This window comes from Haliotis cracherodii, unplaced genomic scaffold (genome assembly GCF_022045235.1).
Source record: "Haliotis cracherodii isolate W230 unplaced genomic scaffold, xgHalCrac1.p SCAF_7, whole genome shotgun sequence".
Taxonomy (NCBI): Eukaryota; Metazoa; Mollusca; class Gastropoda; order Lepetellida; family Haliotidae; genus Haliotis; species Haliotis cracherodii.
Genome location: NW_027266330.1, coordinates 15,519,530 through 15,546,664, shown reverse-complemented (window position 1 = coordinate 15,546,664; position 27,135 = coordinate 15,519,530). Strand labels below are relative to the sequence as shown.

At 40.6% G+C, this 27,135-nt stretch overlaps 1 protein-coding gene and 1 pseudogene across 1 annotated transcript; one reads left to right on the top strand and one right to left on the bottom strand.

Annotated features, from left to right (window-relative positions):
* Window positions 1-1,630: 1,630 nt before the first annotated feature.
* LOC139448530 (DNA-directed RNA polymerase II subunit RPB1-like) lies at window positions 1,631-24,758 on the bottom strand. Its single transcript, XM_071230085.1, has 24 exons — window positions 24,456-24,758; window positions 21,985-22,254; window positions 19,495-19,653; window positions 18,636-18,917; window positions 17,398-17,559; window positions 16,805-17,025; window positions 15,783-15,915; window positions 15,187-15,311; window positions 14,595-14,805; window positions 14,198-14,407; window positions 13,501-13,839; window positions 12,981-13,109; window positions 12,361-12,583; window positions 11,433-11,643; window positions 10,129-10,379; window positions 9,620-9,825; window positions 8,823-9,047; window positions 8,116-8,362; window positions 7,136-7,233; window positions 6,702-6,806; window positions 6,128-6,310; window positions 5,320-5,523; window positions 4,820-5,003; window positions 1,631-4,308 (listed from the first exon to the last, which is right to left on the bottom strand). The coding sequence occupies exons 1-24, from the start codon at window positions 24,534-24,536 to the stop codon at window positions 2,936-2,938; spliced, it is 5,832 nt and encodes a 1,943-aa protein (XP_071086186.1). The 5' UTR covers window positions 24,537-24,758; the 3' UTR covers window positions 1,631-2,935.
* Window positions 24,759-25,509: 751 nt separating this feature from the next.
* LOC139448537 (DNA-directed RNA polymerase II subunit RPB1-like) overlaps window positions 25,510-27,135 on the top strand; it is a 46,324-nt pseudogene continuing 44,698 nt past the window's right edge.

Genomic DNA, 27,135 nt, shown 5'->3' with positions numbered 1-27,135 from the left:
AAGTTTGTTTCGAGGAGTCAATAGCGGTAATCTGTCCGTGGTTGCTGTTTCTAACGGTGAGTCTGATCGCTTCTCACACGATTTTGCCGAAATTAATTAAAACAATATTAAAAGGAATTTTGATTAAAATTAATGAAATAAGTTACAAACAAGTCAAAATATACAATGAACACTTTTTATAACCAGACAGTGTACTTACAAGATTACATTGTATACTCCAGTACGGATTTGTTGACACAGTATTTCCGGTGTTACATGCTCACGGTCTTTGAGTTAGGGGAAAAATCATCAAAACTCATTATTGCATGTATAATGCGCACCTCCTTCTAAACAGCTGTGTTTTGGGGGGGAAAAAGTGGGCACTATACCCAAGAAAATATGGTAATCATTCAGTGCACATGCTGCATGTTCTCACAATGTGAGTGAAAAGAAAACTTGTTTGGATTCGCCTTTGAGAAAACTGAATATCTTGAAGCCCTGACTGAATTCTTCATATGTTAAGAGTTAAAAGCTTATTGAATTCAATTATGATACATGTAGTGCATAACAATTGATATCAAGATACTCAGCGGAGACAGTAGTCCTGCACCATGAACGTGGAATATATTTATTTTAATAAAAAAAATTATCTAGAAATGAATACAAAAGCAAGTCTAGCCAGCTAAAGGTAGCTCTATTCCATTTTTTTAAAATTTTAGAGTCAAGAAGGATATTGTGTAATATAAGATTTCAGAGACTAAATGTTAGTCTACGGAGACAGAAGTGTGATCCCCTAGTCCATGTTCTGGACTGCGAGTTACCCACAATTCCAACTGTAGCTCCTCACGTCATACGACATACTATGTTGCAACATGATATACGGAATTGTGGGTACATATATGTATCATCACTCAACTCACAGGTGTTTCACAGGAGAAATTTTGTCCATTGTCACATGATCACTGAATGGAGTGGACACTGATTAGTGACCTGTTCATATTCAGTTACCCGACAGGAACTAGAGTACCTAGGCATCAAAACACATCCTTCTGGATTAATACATATTTTTGCCAATAAAAGCCCCATCAAACAGTATATAGTGCATGTTTCTGCGTGTGCTAGCCCAGAGACACCATGCCACAGTTTAACATGAATAGACCATTTGGGACAAAGTATACCTGTCCTTAATGCCGAGGTCAGGTAACAAGAAGTACCCTCTTTCAAAGTCTTGATATGATGCAGCCAGTGAGCCAACCTTCCGCTGTCAGATGCTCTATCCATAAAACTACAGTGAGTGAGAGAGTATGGTTTTACGCCACTTTTAGAATACTCCAGCAATGTCACGGTGGGGGACACCAGAAATGGGCTTCACACATTGTACCCATGTCGGGAATCGAACCCGGGTCTTCAGTGTGACGAGTGAACACTTTAACCACTAGGCTACCTGACCGCCCCTGACTAGACTACAGAGGCGGTCACCGTGGGTGAAACCAGTGAGCACTGTTCTGACGTTGGTGAAGGTGAAGGTGAAGTGAATCTGGGATTTGAACCTAAAGCCATGGGGGACAAAAGCAGCTCTCAACACAAACAGCCACCTGTGTCCCTTTCAAATCCGACAAATCACAAAAGAGAACTATATTTTCATGATGACTTTATTCGATCAGACAGCACTTGAATTCAATCATAAAGGGTACATTTTAAATGATTATCCTCGTCTATGAAACACAAGAGATGACTGATAACCATACAATGGTATGTGCTATTACAAAACAAAATAGTGTCAATTTGTTTTGTTTTTTTAAGTTGTGATCGTAATAGCAAACAAGTCATGCAAAAATTTAACTTTGTCCAACAAGATGTCTCAAATCATATGAAAAACATCCACACAAAATAATCCTTTCCACAGTCAGCAAGCGAACCTTATTGACTGAAAATTCAACAATGTTTATACCAAAATGTCAAGATTTTCTTCATGATTTTGAAGTGACATATTTACAGTCAATGTTTATATACAATATTTACAATAGTTAATGACGCCACCATTGATCACCATTCACGTATCTCCATTATGATATTCAACAAAGGCAATTGCTTACATGATCATTTTGTTTTGAGAAATTATCAGAATCAAAATGATCATGAAATCATAAAGTTGTTCGACGACACAATGGAAAAAGTTACAGCACATGACAACCGGACTGGTGACCCTGGTTAATGTTACATATTTTGCACATTCAAATAAAATAAAAATATTCTGCCATGACCAATTCAAGATATTTACAAATAAATACCTATATCATTTTCAAGTATTCCATGAAAAAAGGCATTGTATTACATACAAACATTAGTTGAGGACGACAAAACAATAGCCTCAAATACCTGGTGCGGAATATGAACTGATCATGGACAACAGACTTTTGATGAGGAAGTAGCATTTAAGACATGACTTCCTACATTAGTAATGATCGGTTTTATGGAAAGAAATCTGGTAGCAATAATTTATTTGCTATTCTAAGCCACACTGATTTCTGTACCAACAGGAACACTATAAATTTGAGATTTACAGTTTGTACAAAATATATACATTTCCATATAAGGCTTTGAAACTTCTTTTTTTCATTTTCTCTTCAGATTGCTGAAACAGCAACATCCATACATTCTTTCAATGGACATCCCATTTCCAGATAAACAGACAAGAAAGTTTGTAAATAATACATAACTAGATCAACATCTTGTACAAGCATCTCATATTCAGGAAAACAAGAAATTCAATATAAACGTCAGTTTGTATATAATATACACCCAGATCCACATCTTGTCCGCCAGCACTGGCTGTTGCAGGCACATTTGTGAATCCTTCAACACTCTTTGTACAGCGGTCTCTGAATCATTTGAGGGTAACTTTAACAGTCTGATCCAGAACACGGACTCCGTTAGGGTCATCCAGTGCAGAGATCTAGTCTTCATCACTCTCTTCCTCACCTTGGCCTGAGTAACGTGGGCTAGTCGGGGAGTACTTGGGTGTGGTTGGGGTGTATGTGGGGGATGTTGGAGAGTATTTGGGGCTTGTTGGAGTGTACGTGGGTGAGGTTGGGGAGTATCTGGGGCTGGTAGGAGAGTATGTTGGGGAGGTTGGGGTGTATTTCGGACTAGTTGGGGAGTAGGTAGGAGAAGAGGGAGAGTACTGCGGTGAGCTTGGACTGTATTGAGGGGAGGAGGGGCTGTACTCTGGAGACTGGGGGCTGTACTGGGGGGAGGTTGGGGTATAGTTGGGGGACGAGGGGGAATACTTGGGGCTGCTTGGGGAGTAGGAGGGGCTCGTTGGGCTGTATTTGGGGGATGTTGGAGAGTACTGTGGAGAGCTTGGGGAGTAGGAAGGGCTGCTTGGGGAATAAGATGGACTGGTTGGAGTGTATTTGGGCGAGCTTGGCGAATAGCTGGGACTGCTGGGGCTGTAGGAAGGACTAGTAGGAGAGTAGCTTGGGGAGGTTGGGCTGTAGCTTGGACTCGTGGGTGAGTACGAGGGGCTTGTTGGGCTATAGGATGGGCTGGTCGGAGAGTAGGAAGGTGACTGGGGGCTGAAGTTAGGAGAGCTTGGAGAATACGAGGGACTAGTTGGGCTGTAGCTTGGACTGGTTGGAGAGTAGGATGGGCTTGTGGGGGAATAGGAGGGGCTGGTAGGAGAATAGGAGGGGCTTGTAGGGCTATAGGAGGGTGATGTGGGACTGTAGGATGGAGAAGTTGGGCTGTAAGATGGGCTGGTGGGACTGTAGGATGGGCTGGTAGGGGAGTAGGATGGTGATGTGGGACTGTAGCTGGGGCTTGTTGGAGAATAGGAGGGGCTTGTAGGAGAGTAGGATGGAGAAGTCGGACTGTAGCTTGGACTTGTTGGAGAATATGATGGAGAAGTCGGACTGTATTTCGGGGAAGTTGGTGAATAACCAGGACTTGATGGCGAGTATGACGGACTTGTTGGTGAGTAGCCAGGACTCTGAGGGGTCATGGCTGGCGAGCTTGGCATGTAGGATGGCGACGCCGGTGAGTAGCTCGGCGACATGGCGCCCCGCGGACTGGGAATGTAGGGACTGACTGGCGAGCCTGGGGAGCCGGGCTGCGGTGACCAGGCAGGGCTGTAGCCGGGACTGAAGCCACTCTCGCTGGCAGCTGACGGAGAGAAACCTGCCTGACCAGGGGTCATGCCGCTGCCAATACCAGGGGACCAGGCACTGGCGTAGGCGGGTGTGGCTCCCTGGTTCCAGGGGGTCATCTGTGGAGACATGCCGCTGACAGGACTGCCCACACTGCCGAAGAACATACCAGTTCCTGCACCTGCAAGACAAATGAAATGATGAAAAGTCAGTCCAAACAGATGGCGGAAATAATACACAGAAGTAACGCCATACTCAGCAATATTCCAACTAAATGACGGCAGTCTGTAAATAATAAAGTCTGGACCAGATAATCCAGTGATTGACATCATGAGCATTGATCTACACAATTGGGATGCGATGACATGCATCAACCAAGTCACTGAGCCTGACCACATGATCTTGTTAGTCGCCTCTTACGACAAGCATGGGTTGCTGAAGACCTATTCTAACTTGGATCTTCACAGGTAAAGTAACAATAAGCTATTCAGTGCAAAGTGATGTCTACTTCATAGCCGTCATGCTTGTTTTCCGTTTGCTTAACACGGACTCAGCAATATTCCAGCAGCCTTTAAAGAATTGAGACTGGACCAGACAATACAGAAACTGGACTAGGGGAATATATCGGTGAAAACGTTCTGATACATTGACTATATTTTTGGCACATTCAAACATAATGAGTAGTTCCTTACCTGACATCATTCCTGAGCCACCAGCTGTTGGGATCTCCATGCCGTATTTACATTTCTCTGCATCCAGGAGCAGGTCGAAGCAGCCAGTGCCGATCTTGGCCAGCTGTCCCAGCATGATGTTCTCAGACACACCTTTCATCGGGTCGTGCTCCCCGTGGGCTGCTGCCTCCATCAAGATGTCCACCTGACAACAGGTCATCACAGATCTTTCATGAGCAACTTAGCTTTCATACAATACATACATGTCTTTTCAGGATAAAAATAGTCTTAATGTAGTAGGAAGCAAGCCTCACCAAATGAAAACTGATTACATTTAAATCTTCTTTCACTCAGACTTTTCTCATGCAAATAGCGTTGATAAAAAACAATTATAATTATTCATCATAGATTGACCTTACTCTTTATGTTTAACCAAATTTGTATTAGCATATCTGCCTGGTCCATTTACATAAGCACTACAGAGCTTTCCTTCTAATCTTATGAATGTCAAAACTTCCTACCGTTTCCTCGAAGGAGCATCTTGCCAGTGCACCCGTCTCCTGCCTGTTAATACCGTGACGTGTGATGGCCATCAAGTGACCCTTGGCTGTCATCACATCACACAGAAGTGCCAAGTGACGGTAGTTGACATAGGAACCATCAAAGGAGATAACGTGGTTCATCTCTTTCTCAATGGCTTTTCGTACAGCCTCAATTCCCAACGTCTGAAACAAGAAGATTTTCATCATTAATAACAATGATGACCATCATCAACTAAGGGGTGGTTCTCACAGCTCTAAAAGTTGAAGAGTGAAGGGGTCCTAGATTCCAATACTACAGGACCACAAGTCCTCCCCTAATTAACAACTCGGATCCATCTAACAAACATCACAGACCCACATCAGGCAAGGGAGGTAACAAATATAGTTTCAGCATTATCATCCTGGGGGCACCAAGAAAGACTTTCACTGCAGTCCCAATCAAAATGCATGATTTATATGGAATCCATAGAACTAGTAGAAAATACTCAAATTTGGAAGATCTTTCTATACATTTGGTAGATCTTTCTATAAATTTGGAAGATCTTGCCATAAATTTGGAAGATCTGTCAATAAATTTGGAAGATCTTTCAATCTATATTTTTCTTATGCCGAGTGATTAAAATTATTTAATTTCGGCAAAAAAAACCAAAATCACTTGTTTGCCACATTTCAACTCAACATCAGAAATTTCAGGTATGACCACAAAAGGAATCTACATTTAAGACACAACCTGATATTTCATCTGGGTATCTTTCTAACACAGAAATGTATTCTGACTTGGACTTACAGCAAACACCTCCACAATGTCATTAGTGTATGTCCTGATGGGGTCGATGTCTCGTTCACTCAACACCTTCATCAGGGCGGTACCGTCAGTCTCCAGAATCCACTCAGCAGCAGCCTTGTACTCTCCTTCATCAGTGATGAAGATACGCTTCTTGTCATCAGTGGTTGGCAAATGCATATACACCTGAGCACAGATTGCATATGCATGAGATAGTGGATACAAACACAGGAAGCATTGAAATGTTGGATCCTGATGTGAATGAAGACCATGGCTTTACTGACCACAACATTGCATGCAAATAATCTTCACTGCGAATCACGCGTGAGAAAAATGGGTATGGATAATCAAGTCAATAGAACTAGATCACTTTCAGCATGCACATTCAATTCAGTTTACATTTATTTTCTGACAAATACAATTAAAGTTCAGAAAATGTAAATCTCCACCTGTAAGTTCATCATTTATTTTTTTCATGTTTCACTTCGCACAATTCACTGACAGTAACAAATGCATGATGCTACATATTTTAACTTTGGATTTCACAAAGTATAAGGAAGTTAAAGAAACAACCCACCTTGGCAATAGCTTCAATGCCCTGGAGGGTCATGTCAGACAAGAGGTTGGCTTCGATACACCGGAGGAACACATCATCCTCCATCTTGTCTGCCATTTCCTCTTCCTGTAACACAGAGGGGGAGTCCATCGTATGAAAACTGCTTACGTTAAGACATTGTCTTTCATATAGAACTGACAGGACTGCACTCTCAGAGAAAAAAATTAGAGTGATTCAGTTGATTCATCACAGGACATATGAATCCTAATTATCATCATGGAGTGCACAATAGCAGGACATTTCTTCCAGACATACATCCATTATCTGGTCGGAGCGTAAAAACACTTCACTGGTCAGGAAATGGAAGAAAATCAGCCTCAGTTGTATCAGAGAACAGATTTACAAATATGTAACCAGTCAACAGAAGATGATGAAATAAAGTTTCTTCCTCATACCTCATTTTTGCTTTCATCGGAGTTCATGATTCGGACTCTCAGAACCAGTTTTTCAGCATTATCATCATTGAAGATGCAGTTCAGATCATCTCCAAAACCTGGAAAATAGGAATTCAAATTATTGCTACTTTGCCTTACATCAGGACACAGCATTGATCATACAATCACATCAGGACACAGCATTGATCATACAGTCACATCAGGACACAGCATTGCTCATACAATCACATCAGGACACAGCATTGCTCATACAGTCACATCAGGACACAGCATTGCTCATACAGTCACATCAGGACACAGCATTGCTCATACAGTCACATCAGGACACAGCATTGCTCATACAATCACATCAGGACACAGCATTGCTCATACAATCACATCAGGACACAGCATTGCTCATACAATCACATCAGGACACAGCATTGCTCATACAATCACATCAGGACACAGCATTGCTCATACAGTCACATCAGGACACAGCATTGCTCATACAGTCACATCAGGACACAGCATTGCTCATACAGTCACATCAGGACACAGCATTGCTCATACAATCACATCAGGACACAGCATTGCTCATACAATCACATCAGGACACAGCATTGCTCATACAGTCACATCAGGACACAGCATTGCTCATACAGTCACATCAGGACACAGCATTGCTCATACAGTCACATCAGGACACAGCATTGCTCATACAATCACATCAGGACATATCAAACTTTCAAAAGATCATAAAGATCAACTATGTTAACACTAGGTATGTGTGCGCTCTTAGAAGTATTCCAACATTATATGATGGTGGCCTGTAAATGATCAAGTCCAGAACAGACAATCCAGTGATCGATATTATGAGATGGGATCCATGCCAGGTCACCAGCCTGACTAACCATTAAGTCTCCTTCTATTACGACCAGTATAGGGACCAGGAATCCCAACATGCACTGGATTCAGTAGCCTAAAGCAATTTAACACACCTGCAGTGATTTTCTCTGAGATCTGTTCCATGGTGAGTTTCTTGTCTGTCATACGCTTCCTGTCCAACTCGATGCGGAGCAGCCAGGCTGAAATCCTGGAAGCATCAAAGTCGGGCATCTCGTAATACACACTGACCCATTCCTGGTCCTCCACAATCACAGTGTTCATGGGGTCGGGGTCGTAGTAGATGGCTGTGTTAGCCGTCACCTTCCGCAACGTGGTGTGCTCAAGTCGACACAGTACATCCTGTAGAGCAGCAACAATCACTCTATATGAACACATCCCATCAATGTCTTACAGACATCATTGTCTTTAATATATATCATTACTTAAATGATTCTACAATCCATAAGCATATGCACATGACAGTGTAGGCACTCTCAGATAAAAAATTAGAGTGATTTACAAATGTATCATCATTGCAAGTATGAACAGAGCTTCATCATTGAGTGCCATACATTCTACCTGTATCTCTGTATTTCCAACAAAAAATATAGACTCTGGATCAAAATATTTTAGTTGAATTAAACTTCAATCTTTTAGCATCAATTGGTGTAAATATTTTGTTTCATGTTGAGATATATATATTATGACTTCACTCCACGAAATGTACTGTATTTTGAAATTTGCGTATCATGCAAGTCCTACCCAGAAAGACAAGACCATGGCAATGCACCATGATGCATCTTCTAGCCTCGTCACTCACCTTGGCCTTCTCTGCATCCCTTGCTGCCTGGTCCAGGAGGTACACAGTCAGGGAGGGGGTCTTGGGCTTCTTGGAGATGTTGATGATTTCCTTCAGACGAGGTACACCCAGGGTTACGTTTTTGGCAGACACACCAGCATAATGGAAAGTGTTCAGTGTCATCTGTGTGGCAGGTTCTCCCAGAGACTGTGCGGCCAGGGCTCCTACCATCTCACCTGCATGGGCCTACAAACATCACACAGGAGTGTTAGCAAATGCCACAAACATTTCTGTAGAGAACAGATCTCTACAGTGGTAGTCAACAGGTCGATTTGGACCTGATTATGATTCATAACTATATTTTAAGGAAAATACTACTGATCCTTACAAACCCTATAGATGCTTCCAATAACCTCACTTGTTAAGATGAACACCTGAGGGAGTGAAAACCAAACAACCATTTCAAAATCAGCTGGACCATTTCTAAAATGTGTTATTTGCACCAAAGTTTGGAGATAAAAGTATTTCTTTTAACTAATAACACACAAAAATAATTAATTAAGAATTAGTCTAAAAACTATCAGTGTCCTCAGAAAAAAATTAGAGTGTCTGACATATGATCATGAAGGTCATGTCCAAAGTTTTCATCACAGGACACATTTACTGTGGAGTCAATGACAACAAAACTTAAATGCACATGCATGGTGGGGGATAAATAGTGATGGACTACCCATTTTCTCCATCTCCTGTTGTGTCAAAAACCACCACTACAACAATCAGCACTGAGAAACAAATAGCGGAATCATTCTATAACATACCTGAGCTTGTAAGAATTTTGTCTCAATTTCACCGATGATCCATTCAAATGCTTCTGCAGACAGTCTGAACTCGTTGGCAACACGTTTGGCGCAAAGTGTGGCTCTCACTAAAATCTTCATGAGAATGGTGGCATTGGCGTTAGCCTGGACACTCAATCTGTCCTCTCCAGCCACCACGATCAGTCGACGGCACAGCTCTCGCACACCTGACAGAAGAGGAGGAAACAAACATCCCTTTAGAAATGCTGCAAAGCTAACACTTCAATCGTACACCGAGACTCAAACAGTACATCATGATTTGAAAACTGATACTATTTTAGAGACATTGGTAATTTGCAATGTAACAGGATAGCAAGTTACTTCAGCCAATACAGATAGCCATTGTGTCTCCCTTTCAAGGTAGTTTAGACAATGAATACGGGAGTGCTATTTTGTCAAAGATCTCCAGAGATTTTACAATAGATGACCTTGGTGTTGCCAGGACATCGTCATTCAGTCACATGACTCACCTTCTACAACTTTGATCGGGTGTAGATCTGCTGGTTTTCTTGTGTTGATTCGGAAGATTTTCTGAGCATTTGTGATCATTCTCATCAGGTTGCACGGCAACACAATCTTTCCATCCCCGGTGGGGAAAATCTGTCTCAGGGCGTTTCTGTCTTCCCTCAACTGTTCAAATTCACGTTCCAGCTCAGAAATGACAGCTGGGTCACCGATCACATCCTTGATCACCTCCTCTGACAAACACTTCCTCAGATCCCTACAAAAAAAACCCAACATATCTTCATATTATGAAAGTCTGGATGTTTAACTCTTTCAACACCAGTCGACCAGAAGTGTTTGCTGCTAGTTCCCAGTGACTTTGGGGTGACAGATGAAGCTACACTTATCAAAGAAAATATCAGCTTGTAAATATCTTTACTACTGCATGTCATGCAAACATTTGAAAGATCTCATCCTACTGTTTATAAATAGGAAAGTTATTATTATATTATTCAAATAATTCATTTACAACTTATTTAAGTTTGTTCTTAATAATGACAACACATTCATAATGCCCAGAAAAAGCACGGAGAAGCAAAAATTGAGGCGATTTTCAGCAAACATAAGATTTTACAATATCCACTTACCTATCTCTTTTTTTATTTACATTGTTCACGAAAAAGGAAAATTAAATTTTTTTTGGTTTTAAAATAAAATATCTATGATCATCTATTTCCAGATAACAGTGGCTTCCGCTCAGCAACATGAGAAAATACTTGAAAATACCTGTTTTCGACACTTAATATGATAAACAAGGGTGACAATTCCTTCGATGTTTGGATTCGTTCAAAAGCTCTGAACATCCATTTATTAAAGTAAACCTCATCAGGGGTATTTTTAAAGATGTAACATGCATTTTTAATAGATATAAATTGGTTTCTAATGACATTTTTTGCCAGAAACTGCTATAAGGATAGTGATGGGTCAAATACAGCCAATCAAATTACAGCATGGATACTGTCCTCATGAATTATATTTTACAGATTTAGACTAAAGATTTTTTGTTAAATCATGAAAATCTGAACGTTTTAAGCATGAAATCCCCAATGTATATTCAAAGTATGGAACTTGGTGAACGTATCGTGCTTGATTACAAGACACTTGTTTATGGATAGCAACTTCATGAAGGAACAATAAGTAGCTCTGAAACGTCGCACAAAGAACAAAAAGAAGTTGCTATCCATAAAAAAGTGTCATGTATTCATCATCTTACATAGCCTACAGTTGAGTGAGTCAAAAGAATCTGACTAAAGCATCTATCTTAACATACCTTTCATTTGTTGGTTCGAACTTGAACTTCTTCTCGAAAGCTCTGTTAGATGGTTTGAGTGAAGGCATACTCTGGAACTCGACATGTGTGGCGTCCAGACCGTCCTCTCCATATCTCAACTGGACCAGTTGTTCGACCTGGTTACGTATTGTGCCATCATACTTGACCATCACGCTCTCCATAGCCTTGATCAACCGACGCTGGATGTAACCTGAAAGTGATTATGTACGTGAGCCACTGTCAAGCAGAAAACTGAACGAGTTTTACGCAGATTGGAACTGTTGGTGGCGAGGTGAAACGGGGTTTAACATCTCTTTACGGATTATTGCAATATATAGCGACATGTGCGTGTGTGTTGTCTGGACTAATACAGATTTTTTTGTGCTAGGCCACTTAGATAACATGAATACTCTACTCAAACAAAGCATACAGACTCCGAACCGACCAGTCCTCTGCACAGTGATTTGTCTTAAGGGACAACTCTGCACTGCAATTACCAGAACCGTAGAGAACATAGTCGCTAATTCCCCAAGGAAATCAAGACAGTGGTGTTTACACATCCAGCTATGGTTCCACTCAGAATGATAGTATATTGTCCTACGGAAACAGCTGCATAAAGCTTATGTTTTACCATGTCTATCTCACAGAATAAATGTCACTGCACTCTCAGAGAAAAAAATTAGAGTGATTCAGTTGATTCATCATAGGATCTCTGATCAAGACTATCATCATTGAGTGCACAATATTTCATTTCAACCTATACCTGTTTGCTGTTTAAATGTCAGTAATAGAGGTATCTGCTGCTTATGCTGCTACTGTAGTGTAAGAAATTAAGGGAGAGGCTTTGGTATTTTAATCCAATGATGGCAAATCTGAGAAATAGAAACATTTCATCCTTACTGCTGAACGCAACTGCCTGATTACCCACCAGTTTCTGCAGTTTTTACAGCAGTATCAATGAGACCCTCTCTTCCGCCCATGGCGTGGAAGAAGAACTCAGAAGGAGTCAAACCGGCAAGATAGGAGTTCTCAACAAAGCCTCGAGACTCGGGACCGTAGTCATCCTTGATGAAGTGCGGCAGTGTCCGATGTTTGAAACCGAATGGAATACGTTTACCCTCCACATTCTGCTGTCCCACACAGGCAATAACCTGAAGAAAAATAAAGTAAGTTCATGAGGACTTAACAAATACAACTATTATCATAACTATTTCTGCACTTTAGGACAGTTTGTAAGGGGGATAGTTTGGAAATCTATGTATAGTATATACAGAAATATTGGAAAGAATACAATCAATATATCAGGACATTCGTTTTCTCAGCTCGTATAAATGGATCACTGACACTATCATCTATCAGGTTGTTATTACCTCATTCAGAACACAAGCAGGCCAAACAGTTGTTTCTTCTCAACCTCCCACCCCCCTTCATTCTAACTATGAACCCAGCAGATTGTAAAGAAGAAATGCATCCATATTTAAATACTAGAGGTCATCAGATACATCACGATTTTGAGTATTAAGGAAACTGCCTGTTCTCCAAGTGTACCTGAGAGATGTTGATTTTCGATCCTTTGGATCCAGCCACCACCATAGCCTTGAAGTTGTTGTATTCAGACAGGGACTTCTGAGCCTTACTTCCAGTCTTGTCACGAGCATCGTTCAGGATTCTGTTGACCTGAAGCATGACAGAACATAAAAAGATCGTCAATAATAATAATAATAATGCACCAAATCCACAACCTAAATCATGCTCAAAACCAAGTCAGCAAGCCTGACCACCCGATCTTGTTAGTCACCTTTTACGGCAAGCATGGGTTGCTGAAGACCTATTCTACCATGGATCTTCATGGTGAATGTTCTCATTTTCAGTTCCCTGGAAAGATTACAACCCTAGCCGCCTCATGAGTTGAATGGATACCTTTTGAAGCAAAAAACATTACTCCAGTGGTATTCTTACTTATACATTACTTTGGAAACATTAAATTCAAATTTATATCGGCCAAATTAATATTAGCCTCTGGGGAAATAAGGATCTCTGTGAATATATACTACAATCAGTTTCATACCTGATTCTCGAAAGTCTGCCTAAGTGTGTTACCAGGCGAAGGCTTCAACTCGTCGTTGTGGGCTTTTTCAATGACCTCTATCACCTCCGTTTTGGCTTTACGGATGGTCTCCTGAATTTCTATGTATGTCTCTGGGTCAGCAATGGTGTCTCCAATTCCTATGCTGTGCCCCTCAATAAGCAGCCAGTTGTTGACACATGTCTGAATGTTACCATACAGTTTTCCTGCTGTGTCAAAGCCAAGTTCCATGAAGACAATATGCAGGAGAGCTCCAGATGTGGCACCAAGAGTCTTCTTACACAAGATTCCACAGATCAACTCACCATCTTCTATCAAGACCTGTGGAACAAACAATTTCAATAACTTTGAATCTCATCAAGGACATGTCACATGTCTTTCAGAAATAAAGAGTGTTGGCAGGATCATGAAATTGTTTTCCCATGACTGGAGGCCAAAGGTCTTCATTGATATCAAATTCCACAGCAACAGTGAGATTGAGTACAATATTACGCTAATTGTATCAATATCTGAGCATTATTGCACCATGGGGTCCCATGAACCTAGGAATACACCCGCATAATTCTTGTTCAATGACTAACAACATTTTAGGCTTATGAATGGCCATTGAAAGCTGTAACCAAAAGTGACAATTTTCTTCGTACATGTTCAGGGCTAAGTTGACCCAGTCATTTAATACCTTTGTGTCTCCGGGAGATATCCATTTGTACGGCCCTTTGTCTTCATCATCTGGATGTGTGCTGTGAGTCCTCGTCACATTCACTCGACCAGGGATGACGATGGAAAAGATTTGCTTCCCTGTCCATAAGGGCCTGGGTTTGAGGATGGCTGGAATCGGCAGCCGGCCGTCCCATGTCGGCATGAACATCAGCAGTTTCATCACGTCACCCTGGACAAAACATATTACCAATATGTGATGGCATGATCAGCAATAGCAAACACATAACCAAACATCGTTTCTCTTCAACTTCAAAGCTCCATCAAGGATTATTTACTAAATACCCAATGAATGTGTAGTCATAATTTTTCTATACCATCATAAACAGTTTAGAGTAGGTTAAAGAAATGACCCTTACTCTGTCTAAAAAGACATCTCTCTTTGTCATTTTCCTGACAGCACACAGCGTGTCCTGCACAATACCCATAACAGGCCTGTTGGCCTGGGGGGTGATTATCATACGAGGGACAGCAGCCAGGTTATGAATTTCAGCCCGGGTTTCGAGTGACTGCGCTAAGTGAAGGTTCATCTCATCACCATCAAAATCAGCATTGTAGGGAGTGGTTACACTAGAAAGAAAAGAAAAGGTCAGTGTTATCAGAAAATTCAACCATTGCTCTTGTACCTGAAAGTCATCAAAAGGAAACTGACATTGCAAACTCATGCCCTCAGAAAAAAATTAGAGTGTCTCACGTATTCTTTCAGGAAATCAAGACGTTAAATGATAGCATCACAGGGCAAGCACATATCCTCCAATCCTTTTCAGATTGTTAATGTTTCTGTGAAGAAGATCATGTTAAAATATAATCTTAATTTTCTTGTGGTATACATTAACAACTCTTGACTTCTCTCTCTTTTGTAACTGTTTACATTTAATAAGCTTGTGCATCCTGGTCAGTGAAGTTCCCAAGTAGAACCTAACATTCTATTTTGTTCTTTAGACAACATACCTGAGATTGAGACGGAAAGTGGACCATGGCAACACTTTGACCCTGTGACACATCATACTCATCTTGTGGAGAGTGGGCTGTCGGTTGAAGATGACCACGTCGTCATCTTGCATGTGTCTCTCCACCTGTAGGGCAACAAACAGCAACATTCACCTTGAGAAATTGATAACAGCACAACAACAATCATTTCTAGTCACTTCTGTTTACCTCCTTCGAGCTACAATGTGCTTAATGCCTCATGATGTTGAGCCCTCAGAAAAAAATTAGAGTGTTTAACGTAACTATCAGATAGTCAAGACGTTAAGTGTTTTACATCATAGGGCATGGCAGTAAACACTGATCAAGCAAACCAATCACACAGCTCTTGTAGCTTATCATGACTGCTATCATCTAATAATTAAATGACAAGTTAAAGCATCATCAAATTGTCAAACTGTATCAAAACATTTCTTATTAATATATTCAAAGATCTCATTCTGAATATTCTTCATCAACCTTGATTTTCTGAAATTGGCACAAGGCTACTTTCAACAATTTATCAAGAAACATCATCACAAATGATGGACAAATTGTCTTATATTTTTGCCTCTACAAACCTTGTAGCCAACTTGAAGATGGAGATCTGACGACTTAGGATGAAACCTGAGATCGATCCTCTCTCCATTATCTCGGATGATGTACTTGGCTCCAGGATACTGATTGGCTCCACGACGTACCAGCTCCTGCATTCTGTAATGTACACTCAGTAATATGAGACATAGCTTTAAGCTGAACACCATGGAATTCATTTATTATGTGAGAGGGGATGGGATGGGATGAGAAGAGTGAGTGAATGAGTATGTTTTTACGCCGCTTTTAGCAATATTCCAGCAATATCAGAAATGGGCTTCACACATTGTACCAATGTCGGGAATTGAACCCGGGTCTTCGGTGTGATGAACGAACGGTTTAACCACTAGGCTACCCGACCGGCCCTGGGAAGAAGCCATAATCCGCATTATTCCAGTTATAAGTCGGCGGTCTGTAAATAGTCGAGTCTAGACCAGACAATCCAGTGGTTGACATCATGATCATTAACATCTTTCAGTGGCATTTAGAATGGTGATACAATGACATGCAATCAACCACAAGTTGCCTCTTACGACAAGCATGGAGTGCACTTGCACCTATTTTTTACATGGAATCCTGATGTGATGTGTTTTGCTTTAATGTGATGTGACATATGAGCCCTCAGAAAAAAATTAGAGTGTTTAACGTAACTATCAGTTTGTCAAGACGTTAAGTGCTTTACATCATTGGGCTTTCAAATGTCACAATAAAATAAAAATCACCGCAAAATATGCAAGTTAAAATTTAGGAAATAAGTAAGAGTGAGTGAGTATGGTTTTACGCCTCTTTCAGCAATATTTCAGCAATGCCACGGCAGGGAACACCAGAAATGGGCTTCACACACTGTACCCATGTGGGGAATAGAACCCGGGTTTTTGGCATGACGAGTGAACACTTTGACCACTAGGCTACTCTACAGCCCGAAAAAAGTAAGAATATGATTTTATACAATATATTGCAAGCATGCAGAATATTATCAACTTATTTCATGATAGACCGAGCCACTGACCTGTCGATGTTGAATGGTGTGACAAGTTCTGGGAATGTTAAGTTCTGTGCAATGGTTCTGGGAACACCGACTTGGTCCACTCTCAGATTGGGATCTGGCGTAATGACAGTACGTGCAGAGAAGTCCACACGCTTTCCCATCAAGTTTCCTCGAACTCGACCTTCCTTTCCCTTCAATCTTTGTTTTACTGACTTCAGGGGACGGCCTGACTTTTGTACTGCCTGGAAAATTCAACCGATATCTGAGGTGATATAAGGCAGTAAAGAAGCGGTTTGGTTGAACATCAGTGTCCATCTATGTAACATATTTCCATCTGTATTTGAACTGTCAGTTCTATGTTGTAATAGATATATACCCAGGATTCAAAATTAAGTGCCCTGGACAGGCAATACAATTAGGAATGGGAAAATGGTAATTTGGACCAAATTGAGATTGGGAAGTTTTTATCTTTTATCTGAGAAATATGCTTGACTCAGACCAGCAGTCCAGTGTTAGTGTCGAACACTGAGTAGTCCTTCATGAATTGTATTAGTCTCGGACTTGCGGACATGTTATATTCTCTAACCCTGCGACGAGATATTTGTGTGACTCACCCTGGGCAAACCGGGCAGCTCGTTGTCTACCAGTGTGGCACAGTGGTACTGCAACATCTTTGTGTCTTCAGATATGATGTGAGCGGCAGCTCCGTTCTGTTCATTACGTCGAAGCTGGTTGTTGGCCTTCACTATGTCAGCCAACTTGTGAGTTAAATCATCCTACCACCAAGAAAGACATTATTTCACTGACCTCATGAAGGATAGAAAATTAACAAAGTGACAATATTGAGGGAATGCTCAAAGTACATGTCACAGATATAAAACTCAACAAGTTGGATCAATCAGAAGACAAAGATAAAAATTCTTATTCCACTTCAGAGTTCGACATTCATTATACTGCAGTACCAATGGCACAGTTAAAATCATAATGGCACTGCTGCCTAGAAATCATACTTTTACACACGTCTATATATAAACATGATGAAGCCACTCATTACTGTAGAGAAATTCACCTGGTAAATGAACACATTAACATGGACATAGCATTCATAAAATAATCCTGGGTTTCACAAACTGAAAAAGGTATCACTATTATCAATTTCAATGAAAAGGAGGGTGCAGACAATCTCATGGGGAAATGACATTTAACAGGTTCAAAGAAGCATTGTTCTTGTTGGCTCCCTTTATTCCCAAAGGGCACTCCTGAACATTGCGTGCCCTCTGGCACAGTTGCAAGACACTACATTTCTATCCCTGCATTTCCATGGATGATAATGCTGGTGACAACTATGCAGAAGATACAGGATGAGAGCCCAGGATGGATAATACAAGTCCATGGAAGTTCCCTTTATCTAGGTGTTTCTGATGTCATTAGGTCTCTTAAATCTTTAAACTGATCTATGCATGTAGCCCTCAGAAAAAAATTAGAGTGTTTAACGTAACTATCAGCTAGTCAAGACGTTAAAGTGGTTTACATCATTGGGCATTTGTGATTCTCTGTTTGCACCTTATGTAGATGAAAGTTAAGAAGTAACAGAAAACTGCTGAGTAGGCCGAATCAAGGTAAAAATTCTCAAACATGAAGGGAGAAAAATATACTCTTTGTAAGTCTGTGCATCTTTTTAACTTAAGGGGGGTCCTGGTGTCATCGGTGATCTACCTCCTGTAGTACTTGAATCTTAGAACCCTCTCAATCTCTGGCATTCAACATTATGACAAGGGCCCCTGGACTTTCATGTTGAATGTCGCATAATGACACTCCACTAATATTTCCTATAGAAGGGGTTGCAACGCACCTGATTCCTTGCCGAGCCAAACATGACAACAGCTGGTCTTACAGCCAATGGCGGCACAGGATACACTGTCAGAATCATCCAATCAGGACGAGCATACCTTGGGTCCATTCCAAGAATCATACACTCTTCATCAGAAATTCTTTTGAAGATTTCAAGCACTCTTTCTGCTGACAGAATCAATTTCTTTTCTTGGGACTCCTCATTCACATTTTTCCATTCTGCAACCACCTCAAGACCAGTTCTCTTCAGTTTGGGTTGATATCTGCCACACCCACCATGGCCCTGAAATCGGCAGTTCGTACAAATGAGCCACATTACTTCATAGCAAACGGTTAAACACAAGATACAGGTAAGTCATGGGCAAACCAATATGTATCTTGCAATGTCTTGTCACTAAAACTGATGTACTGCTGCCCCAAGACTCTTCTGTTGATGTATTGCTAATCTAGACTACCAATGGTACATATCCCCTTCTCTGTTGGTGTATTTCTACCCTAGACTACCAATGGTACATACCTTCTTTTCTGTTGATGTATGGCTACCCTAGACTACAAATGGTACATATCTCCTTCTCTGTTGATGTATTGCTACCCTAGACTACCAATGGTACATACCTCCTTCTCTGTTGATGTATTGCTACCCTAGACTACCAATGGTACATACCTCCTTCTCTGTTGATGTATTGCTACCCTAGACTACCAATGGTACATACCTTCTTTTCTGTTGATGTATTGCTACCCCAGACTACCAATGATACATATCTCCTTTTCTGTTGATGTATTGCTACCCTAGACTACCAATGGTACATATCTCCTTCTCTGTTGATGTATTGCTACCCCAGACTACCAATGGTACATACCTTCTTCTCTCCTGTTGGATCCTCCTCTTCAGTTCGTTTGTCCATTTCATCTCCACCTTCACAAATTTTCCGACTCTTGCACAAGTCATACACGTGAGCAAGTCGCTTGCGAGGATGGCCTTTGGATTTGTTGAGAATGTCTTTTATTTTGGGACCAGTCTGTCCAAGTAAAATACACAAAAGTTTAAATAACTTGTTTCATCAGCTGATTACCATGGTCACAATTTCATACAACTCATAATGCTTTACATTGTTCAAAATCAAGAGGGGACCTTGGTTCCATGAGGTTTAATTCCATAGTAATAATAGACCCCTTAGGTCCTTCAAAAATTATTAGCATTACATTTGTACTACTTAGGACAAGAACCACTACTCTTTTAACCCAAAACACTACCTCAAGCTTAAAATCAGTGAAAAAATATCACACTGGGATGGTTCCAGGCAACCATCAGGATGCTCATCCAGAGATTGAAATAAGATATTTGTTTACAAAACTTCAAACTTTGGGAACATGGTGAAAACACAGTGAAAGAAATGTCCCAAAAATCAAATTGTAAGTTGGCTGTTTTGTTATTTCCCTTGTCAATTTAAAAAAATGTATTTAAGTTGTTACTACTCAAAATGAATGTCATAACTGTAGTGAAGTATTATCATTAACACCACAAAACTTTCTAACCATTTGTTTTCTTGTTTTGTTTGTTAAACGCCGCACTCAATATTCCAGCTATATGATGGTTGCCTGTAAATAATCGAGTCTGGACCAGACAATACAGTGATTGACATCATGAGCATCAACCAAGTCAGTGAGTCTGACCACCTGATTAGTTGCCACTTACATTATCTTATCTTACCATGCTTACAACAAGCATTGTCGCCAATAATCATTTGAACCCCCAATATAACATATAAATCTAACCAGAATTAGAAATTGGCAGGGATTTATCTGGGATGCAAACAAAGTGACCTTGTCAGGTAAACATGGAAACAAATTGTGACATTGTTCAAAACTGGCTTTTATATGAAAGTCCTTATTTTCGTAAATAATACATCCGAGGAATTTGTTGCAGACTAGAGGTCAAATATCAGCCTCTGAGCAGGTCTAGATAAATCCCTGTACAGGCATAAATTAATTTATGATATAAAGCAAAAGTACAGATGACTGATCTGGCTGATTGATGTCATTATCTCAACACAAGACAAGCTTGTCTGTATGTATGCTGCCTCTTTTCAGGGAATGCTATGCCTTAATAATGTGGAAATGGTGGGTAAGTGTTTTAAGCCACGGTCTGCAAATCAAGCCACATCTATGATATCACTTGGGACGTCACGATTAACAGATCAGGGTCATGATATTCTGATATTTATCTCAGGGTTTTTTACATGATGCACATATGTGCATCCAGTACAAATGTAGAGAATGGATGCACAATGATATTCATTGTACCTACAGCAAATCGAGCAGTATGGGTGCCTGTTATTTCATCCATCAAACATGACCACTGTCCACCGGATCACTGATTCACATAGGCTAATTATCAAAACACACAGTACACTACACCATTTCATTACTTTACAGGACCCTCATATTACTTGCAAGGACCCGTAAGTTAATAATTGTGGTCCCCTTGATCCCCACAATTGTAAGTCACTGCAAAACCCTGCATCTAGACCTGCTCAGGGCAGTGTTTTTATTTACCAGTAATTAACAGTAAAAGAGGTACCGGTAATATAAACTGGTCCAAAATATTGAATGTACAGGTATTTTTAAGTGCTGTTGTCATGGTTGGTCCAGTGAACCGGTAAGTTTATAATTGAAACAGAGACAGTAAATTTATAATTGAAACAAATCACTGTCAACATGGTCAAAGGCTGATATTTCAACCCAAAGTCTGCAGCCAATGTCAGTACAAATTGCCACACTGGAATTAAAGAAATTCCGATTCATGTAGTTTTATAGTCATATCCAATAATAACCACGTTATGGTATTGTGGGGGTGACCTGTAATTCACTGATAACGCAACTGATAAGATGATTGAAAAGGCATAAGAATTTGTTTTTACACTTTGGCATTGAATGAAATGTTAAAACACCTACTTATTTGAGAAAATAAGAACATGGTAAGAAAAATGATAAGGTTTTTCCCAGTTTGCCAGCCAAAGGCACTTACATGGGAGTTCCAGCTCAATTGCTGCAAAATGCAGATGGATCAATGAATAGTCAAATTACCCCTGAGTATATATATGTGGGGTACACCTACCTAGTTACACTAGATAGATTCTAATTTTAGTTTTGTATTGATTTTCGATAGTATCATTTACCTGTGACAGGCTATCATTTCCTTGGACCCTATCACAAAACAGATTGCTGGATATCTGATTTGTAAAGGTCAAACATTTTAAACAACCTTATCCTCGACACTGTTAGTTGGCTTGTTAGACAAGCATGGGGTACAAGAGCCAGTTTTCCTCAGAGTATAAAAAAACACTTACGGAATCCACCAGCATCTTGGAGCAGAAGAAACAGACACATCGCAACACTTTGATTGTTTTCACAAGAAATCCAACATGAAATACTGGTTTGGCAAGCTCAATGTGCCCAAAGTGTCCGGGACATTCTGTCATGTTGCCCGCACAGGTCTGACATCGGGACATTCGGTCTATAACTCCTTGTCGTGGGTCCATCAGGCCGCCGATCTTGGGTCGACCACCCTCCTGGGTTTCGGAGTATCTGATGCCCCCCTCGGTCACAGACATTCGCTTCTGCAAAACAACAACTCACTTTAGCTATGGACGACTAAACCTTTAATAAAGCTAAAATATTGTAAAAAGGTCTTCAAACATGAAATGTGGGCCCCATACCATAAAGCAATCTTTGCTAAAAAACTGTGATAACTAAATGAATAGACTAATGAAAAGTCACAATAGTCTTCGAGTCAAGATTGCTTTGTGGAACATGCCCCTGTTAGACAGACACTTGTCCATTTGTGCAAGACCAGTGAAAATCTGGATGGTTTACTCACCACATTTCACAAAAACAAGTGTCAAAATTCTTGTATTTCAAGAGCGAGAGTAATACATGAATTCTTAGTTTCGCAAAATCAGTATGACACACTTGTGTCATAATTTCTTTATTACCCATTATTTCTTTATCCTTTTGAGCTCCCCTTTCAAAAAATGCACTGATCACAACCGCTGTCCTAAAAAAACAATTTGTCCCATGACATCAATCTTCAGCTATGAAGTCATTTCTAGTGTGACTTCAGTCCAACTTTAAGTCACAACAATATTCGAATGACGTCAACAATGACTTCCAATTGACGGTACTATAAACTGGTGCACTAGGAATGATATTTGCACAAGTTTCGCAATTTTCATTTCTAACCCATGTGTAATACAGTATAAAATGCACCACACGCTATTTGGGTGCAATGAGTCAGTATCCCAAAGTCAACCTAGCCTAACCTTCCAATCTCTTTAAGTAGTATAGGTAGGATACTTGGGGCCAGTTCTAGCCATGAATCGGTGTTGCCCAGAGTTGAACTACCATATGTTACAGTGTTAGAAACTAAAGTGGTCTCTCAAGTGGTCCTAAGACACTTTGTATTGTGAAATGCATTTTAATGACTTTGTATTGTACTGCTTCATGAGTAAGCATCAGCCTGCAACTCTAGTCACTAGTCCAAAGCCAGACTGTTATGATAAATAGTCCACATGATAAAACTAAACTCTACTGAAAATTATGCTTTGTCATGTTCCAGCTAGTAGACTCAAACATCTTTTTCAGAGACAACCCAGTGTTAGGAATTGGCACTAGTCCTGTAGTCCTTGCCAAACTGCCCAATAGTTAAGGTATCATAAGGACTCGTAGAAAATTGCCATTTTTAAGGGTTTTGCTAAGAACTAGTTGACTAAAAATGTTAGTTTCTAACGCTGCAACCGGTCAGCTTCTACATCTTTTAAGGGAGGGGGTGAAAAGCAGGCCATTAATATATTATTTATAACATTCTGTCAAAACGTCCATATATATATATCAAAACTAGTTTATGAGCTGTTTTTCAAAATAGTAGTTTATGTTAAATAGTACACACCTTGGTTCTCAGACAAATGTTTATGTCTAAACCTTCCATAATAACGGATTATTAATCGTTATGACATCAGCATTAGAAATTGGCACTCGTTCTGTAGTCCTTGCCCAATAATTAAGGTATCATAAGGACTAGTAGAAATATGCCATTGTTATTATAATATTAAGAGTTTTGCTATATAATATGTTATCATTATAAGGATTAGTGGACTAAAAACATTACTTTCTACCGCTGGACATGTATCAATACAAGATCAATTCATCATACAAGCCATTATTTCACCTATTCCTGGCTTTCTGAATTTGTGTTTTTAACAATAAAAAAACAACTGCAACTGCATGTTTACTTTTGTATTTATATTCACAGACACCTAAACTTACACTTCCATGGGGTTTCATGAAGCTTTCAACAATGTAGAGTTTAAGTCTTTTAATCTAAGGAAATGTATCTTTGCTATACTGGCCGACAGTGTTGCTGATGTGATGTTACATTTGAAATCATACGCTTTAGAGGCCCACAAGCAATGTAACAAGCCTAACTTATACAAAGAAAACAATGTTCAGCATTATGTTGCAGGGTGTACATGACCACTTGAAAATATAAGAGTGAGCACTTCATCTACATGCAGCCTATACAAGTCTGCAGTCAACTGCTAAGGAAATGACAAAAGAAACCATAACATGACCATCGTATTTGGAAAGGTGCGGTTTTGTAATCGATTTATTGCATAAACAGATCTAAATTGGCCTACATTCAAAGTGCTCTTTTTAAAAGAAAATAGTGTTGAATGGCATTTTTTTCACATGATTATCGAAGCTGAGATTTCTTAAGAGTCAATAATCAATCTGTACAAAAATATTGGAAACACAAACGTACAATCTCATCTGGTCCCAATATTCCGAACTGGACCTTCTTCACCAGCATAACTGGGGCATTCGAGTCTCCCACGTACGCCATTGTGAAAATATGGCGCGGCGATGCGTTCCAGGCGATATGAAGAAATCCTCGTAATTACGAGGAATGGATCAGTCGATAGGACTAGTTATTAGACTAGATAAGAATACAGAAACATAAACGTTCCCCTGTCTTGTGTCTAGGGGAACGGAAGCCTTTAAATTCGAAGACTTTCCAGTCTTGCTTCCCATCGGCTGAGTGGCCCAATGTCGGACCGATGGCTTCTCCGTCCGACCCTCTGCCTATTTATACCTTTTGCACAGCTACGGGTTTAACATTTGTGTAGCATGGGCTTCGTTGTGCAATCGTTCAGTGTCGTCATTTTCCGCCGGCGCGATTTAAACCGAAGTGAAGGTGAAGGTCGCAGGTGCGCTAAAATAGAAATGATTCGCAATGTGTTTACAAACAGGACTGGTTTTCCTGCATTAGACCACTTGCACTACTCACCGCAATTCTGCTAGTTATCTGGGACGAAGCAGCAGGGCAGGGGACCAGTCTAGTTAACAAATACAAAATTGATGGTTTTACATACACAGAATGGTGCGTTCACACCTCGACCACAATAAATACTCTACGACAGAAACAGATAATATGCCTATAGTAAAGATAATAACTGAAATTTGTGTTGGAGTTTTGCCGTGAGATGGACAACCGAGAAGATGGGCTCCGACGGTCAAGAGATAAGCCGACATGACTTGACTGTCGGGACGCCATGACGGCTGTCTCCAGACTTTGGACAAACAAGCAGAGGCCCTGAATAAAAAGGCTTCCGTTTCCCCTTGAAAAATATACAGAGGAAGATTTATGTTTCTGTCTAACGTAGTTTGTTCTTCCGACCATTTTAAGCGGTCGATCTTATCTCAAAGCTTTGGGGACACAGCAACGGTATGCAAGAAAGGCGTGGCTTCTGTGCTTTTCCTGGAAACATTGACGACAATTGTTTTCATGGAACGCCGTGTCGTCACATGATTTCACAATGGCGTACGTGGGAGACTCGAATGCCCCAGTTATGTTGGTGAAGAAGGTCCAGTTCGGAATATTGGGACCAGATGAGATTGTACGTTTGCGTTTCATATATTTTTGTACAGATTGATTAGGCGCATAGCTAATCTTAGAAAGTCTCAGAGCTCTATACTGCCTATACTGCGCCTTGTGTTTGTTGTTTGTTGTTTAACGCAGCACTCAGCAATATTCCAGCTATATGATGGTGGTCTGTAAATAATCGAGTCTGGACCAGACAATGCAGTGATTGACATCATGAGCATCGATCCACGCAATTGGGATACAATGACATGCATCAACCAAGGCAGCGAGCCTGACCACCCGATCCTGACGGCAGTCTGTAAATAATCGAGTCTGGACCAGACAATCCAGGGTCGGTTGGGTAGCCTAGTGGTTAACTGTTCGCTCGTCACGCCGAAGACCCGGGTTCGATTCCCAAGATGGGTACAATGTGTGAAGCACATTTCTGGTGTCCCCTGCTGTGATATTGCTGGAATATTGCGTAAAACCATACTCACTCACTCACTCACTCATCTTCAGAATAAACGCTGGAGGTTGGGTAAAGGCTTTGGTAGTAGAGCCTGATGAGCCCAGGATTTGATTCCCTAATAGGTACAATGTGTGAAGCCCATTTCTGGTGTCCCTTGCAATGTGCTGGCTAATATTCACAGATTTATTTACATGAACATCATATGTAGAGGTAGCTGTCAAATATATACAACAATGATGAGCATATATAGACCTCTCAGAGCATGTTCCGAGGAAGGTGATAGTAAGTCTGTAGACACTGTTATTGTTGCTTTAAGTGTTTAAGAGGTCGCTTTCTGCCTCAGCAATTTCGGCTTACCTGTCTCTCTTTGGGATTCGTGTGTGAGAAGGGTACACATATCTATTGTACGTTTAAGTAGTGATATAATTGGTGTGTTTTTTATTGATAAGATTTCTATATTGTATACACTGAGAGAGAGTTGGTGTTTTTAACATGCGCTTTCCAACATTATGTGTATTTCGCACACGGGCCCACCAGGCCAATTGGTGGTTTTGCCGAGGACGGTATGTCCTAAAAAGAAGGGCAACCTGGGGGACTTTAGGGTTGCTTATTTAGTTTTGGGGAAATTTGTATACACTTCTGGATCGATATTTATACTATCTTTCATGTATAGGTGGTGTTCTATGGTTTGGGTAGCTTAGACAACCACAACAAGGTTAGGTATAGATGTGTTTTAGAGGGTAACAATACTCCAACTCTCAGTCGTCTTGCCCGCATCACTTTAATTAGCATCGCCTGAAGCCAATTAGCATCAGCGACCTAACAAACTGGGCTTCGGTCAAGGGAAGGGGGACCTGTTGTTTTAGACGACACAATGCTTGGGTTGCTTTTGCTGTTACCAGGGATCCAGAAATTTCCTTTTGCCAGTCGGACATTTGTATTTTGGTCAAGCCCTCCTTAGTGACAGGTGCTGTAGGAGGTTTGTTTGTGTATGAGTAAAAGGATGAGTGAGTGAGTGAATGAGTGAGTATGGTTTTACGCCGCTTTTAGCACTATTCCAGCAATATCACGGCAGGGGACAACAAAATGGGCTTTACACATTGTTCCCAT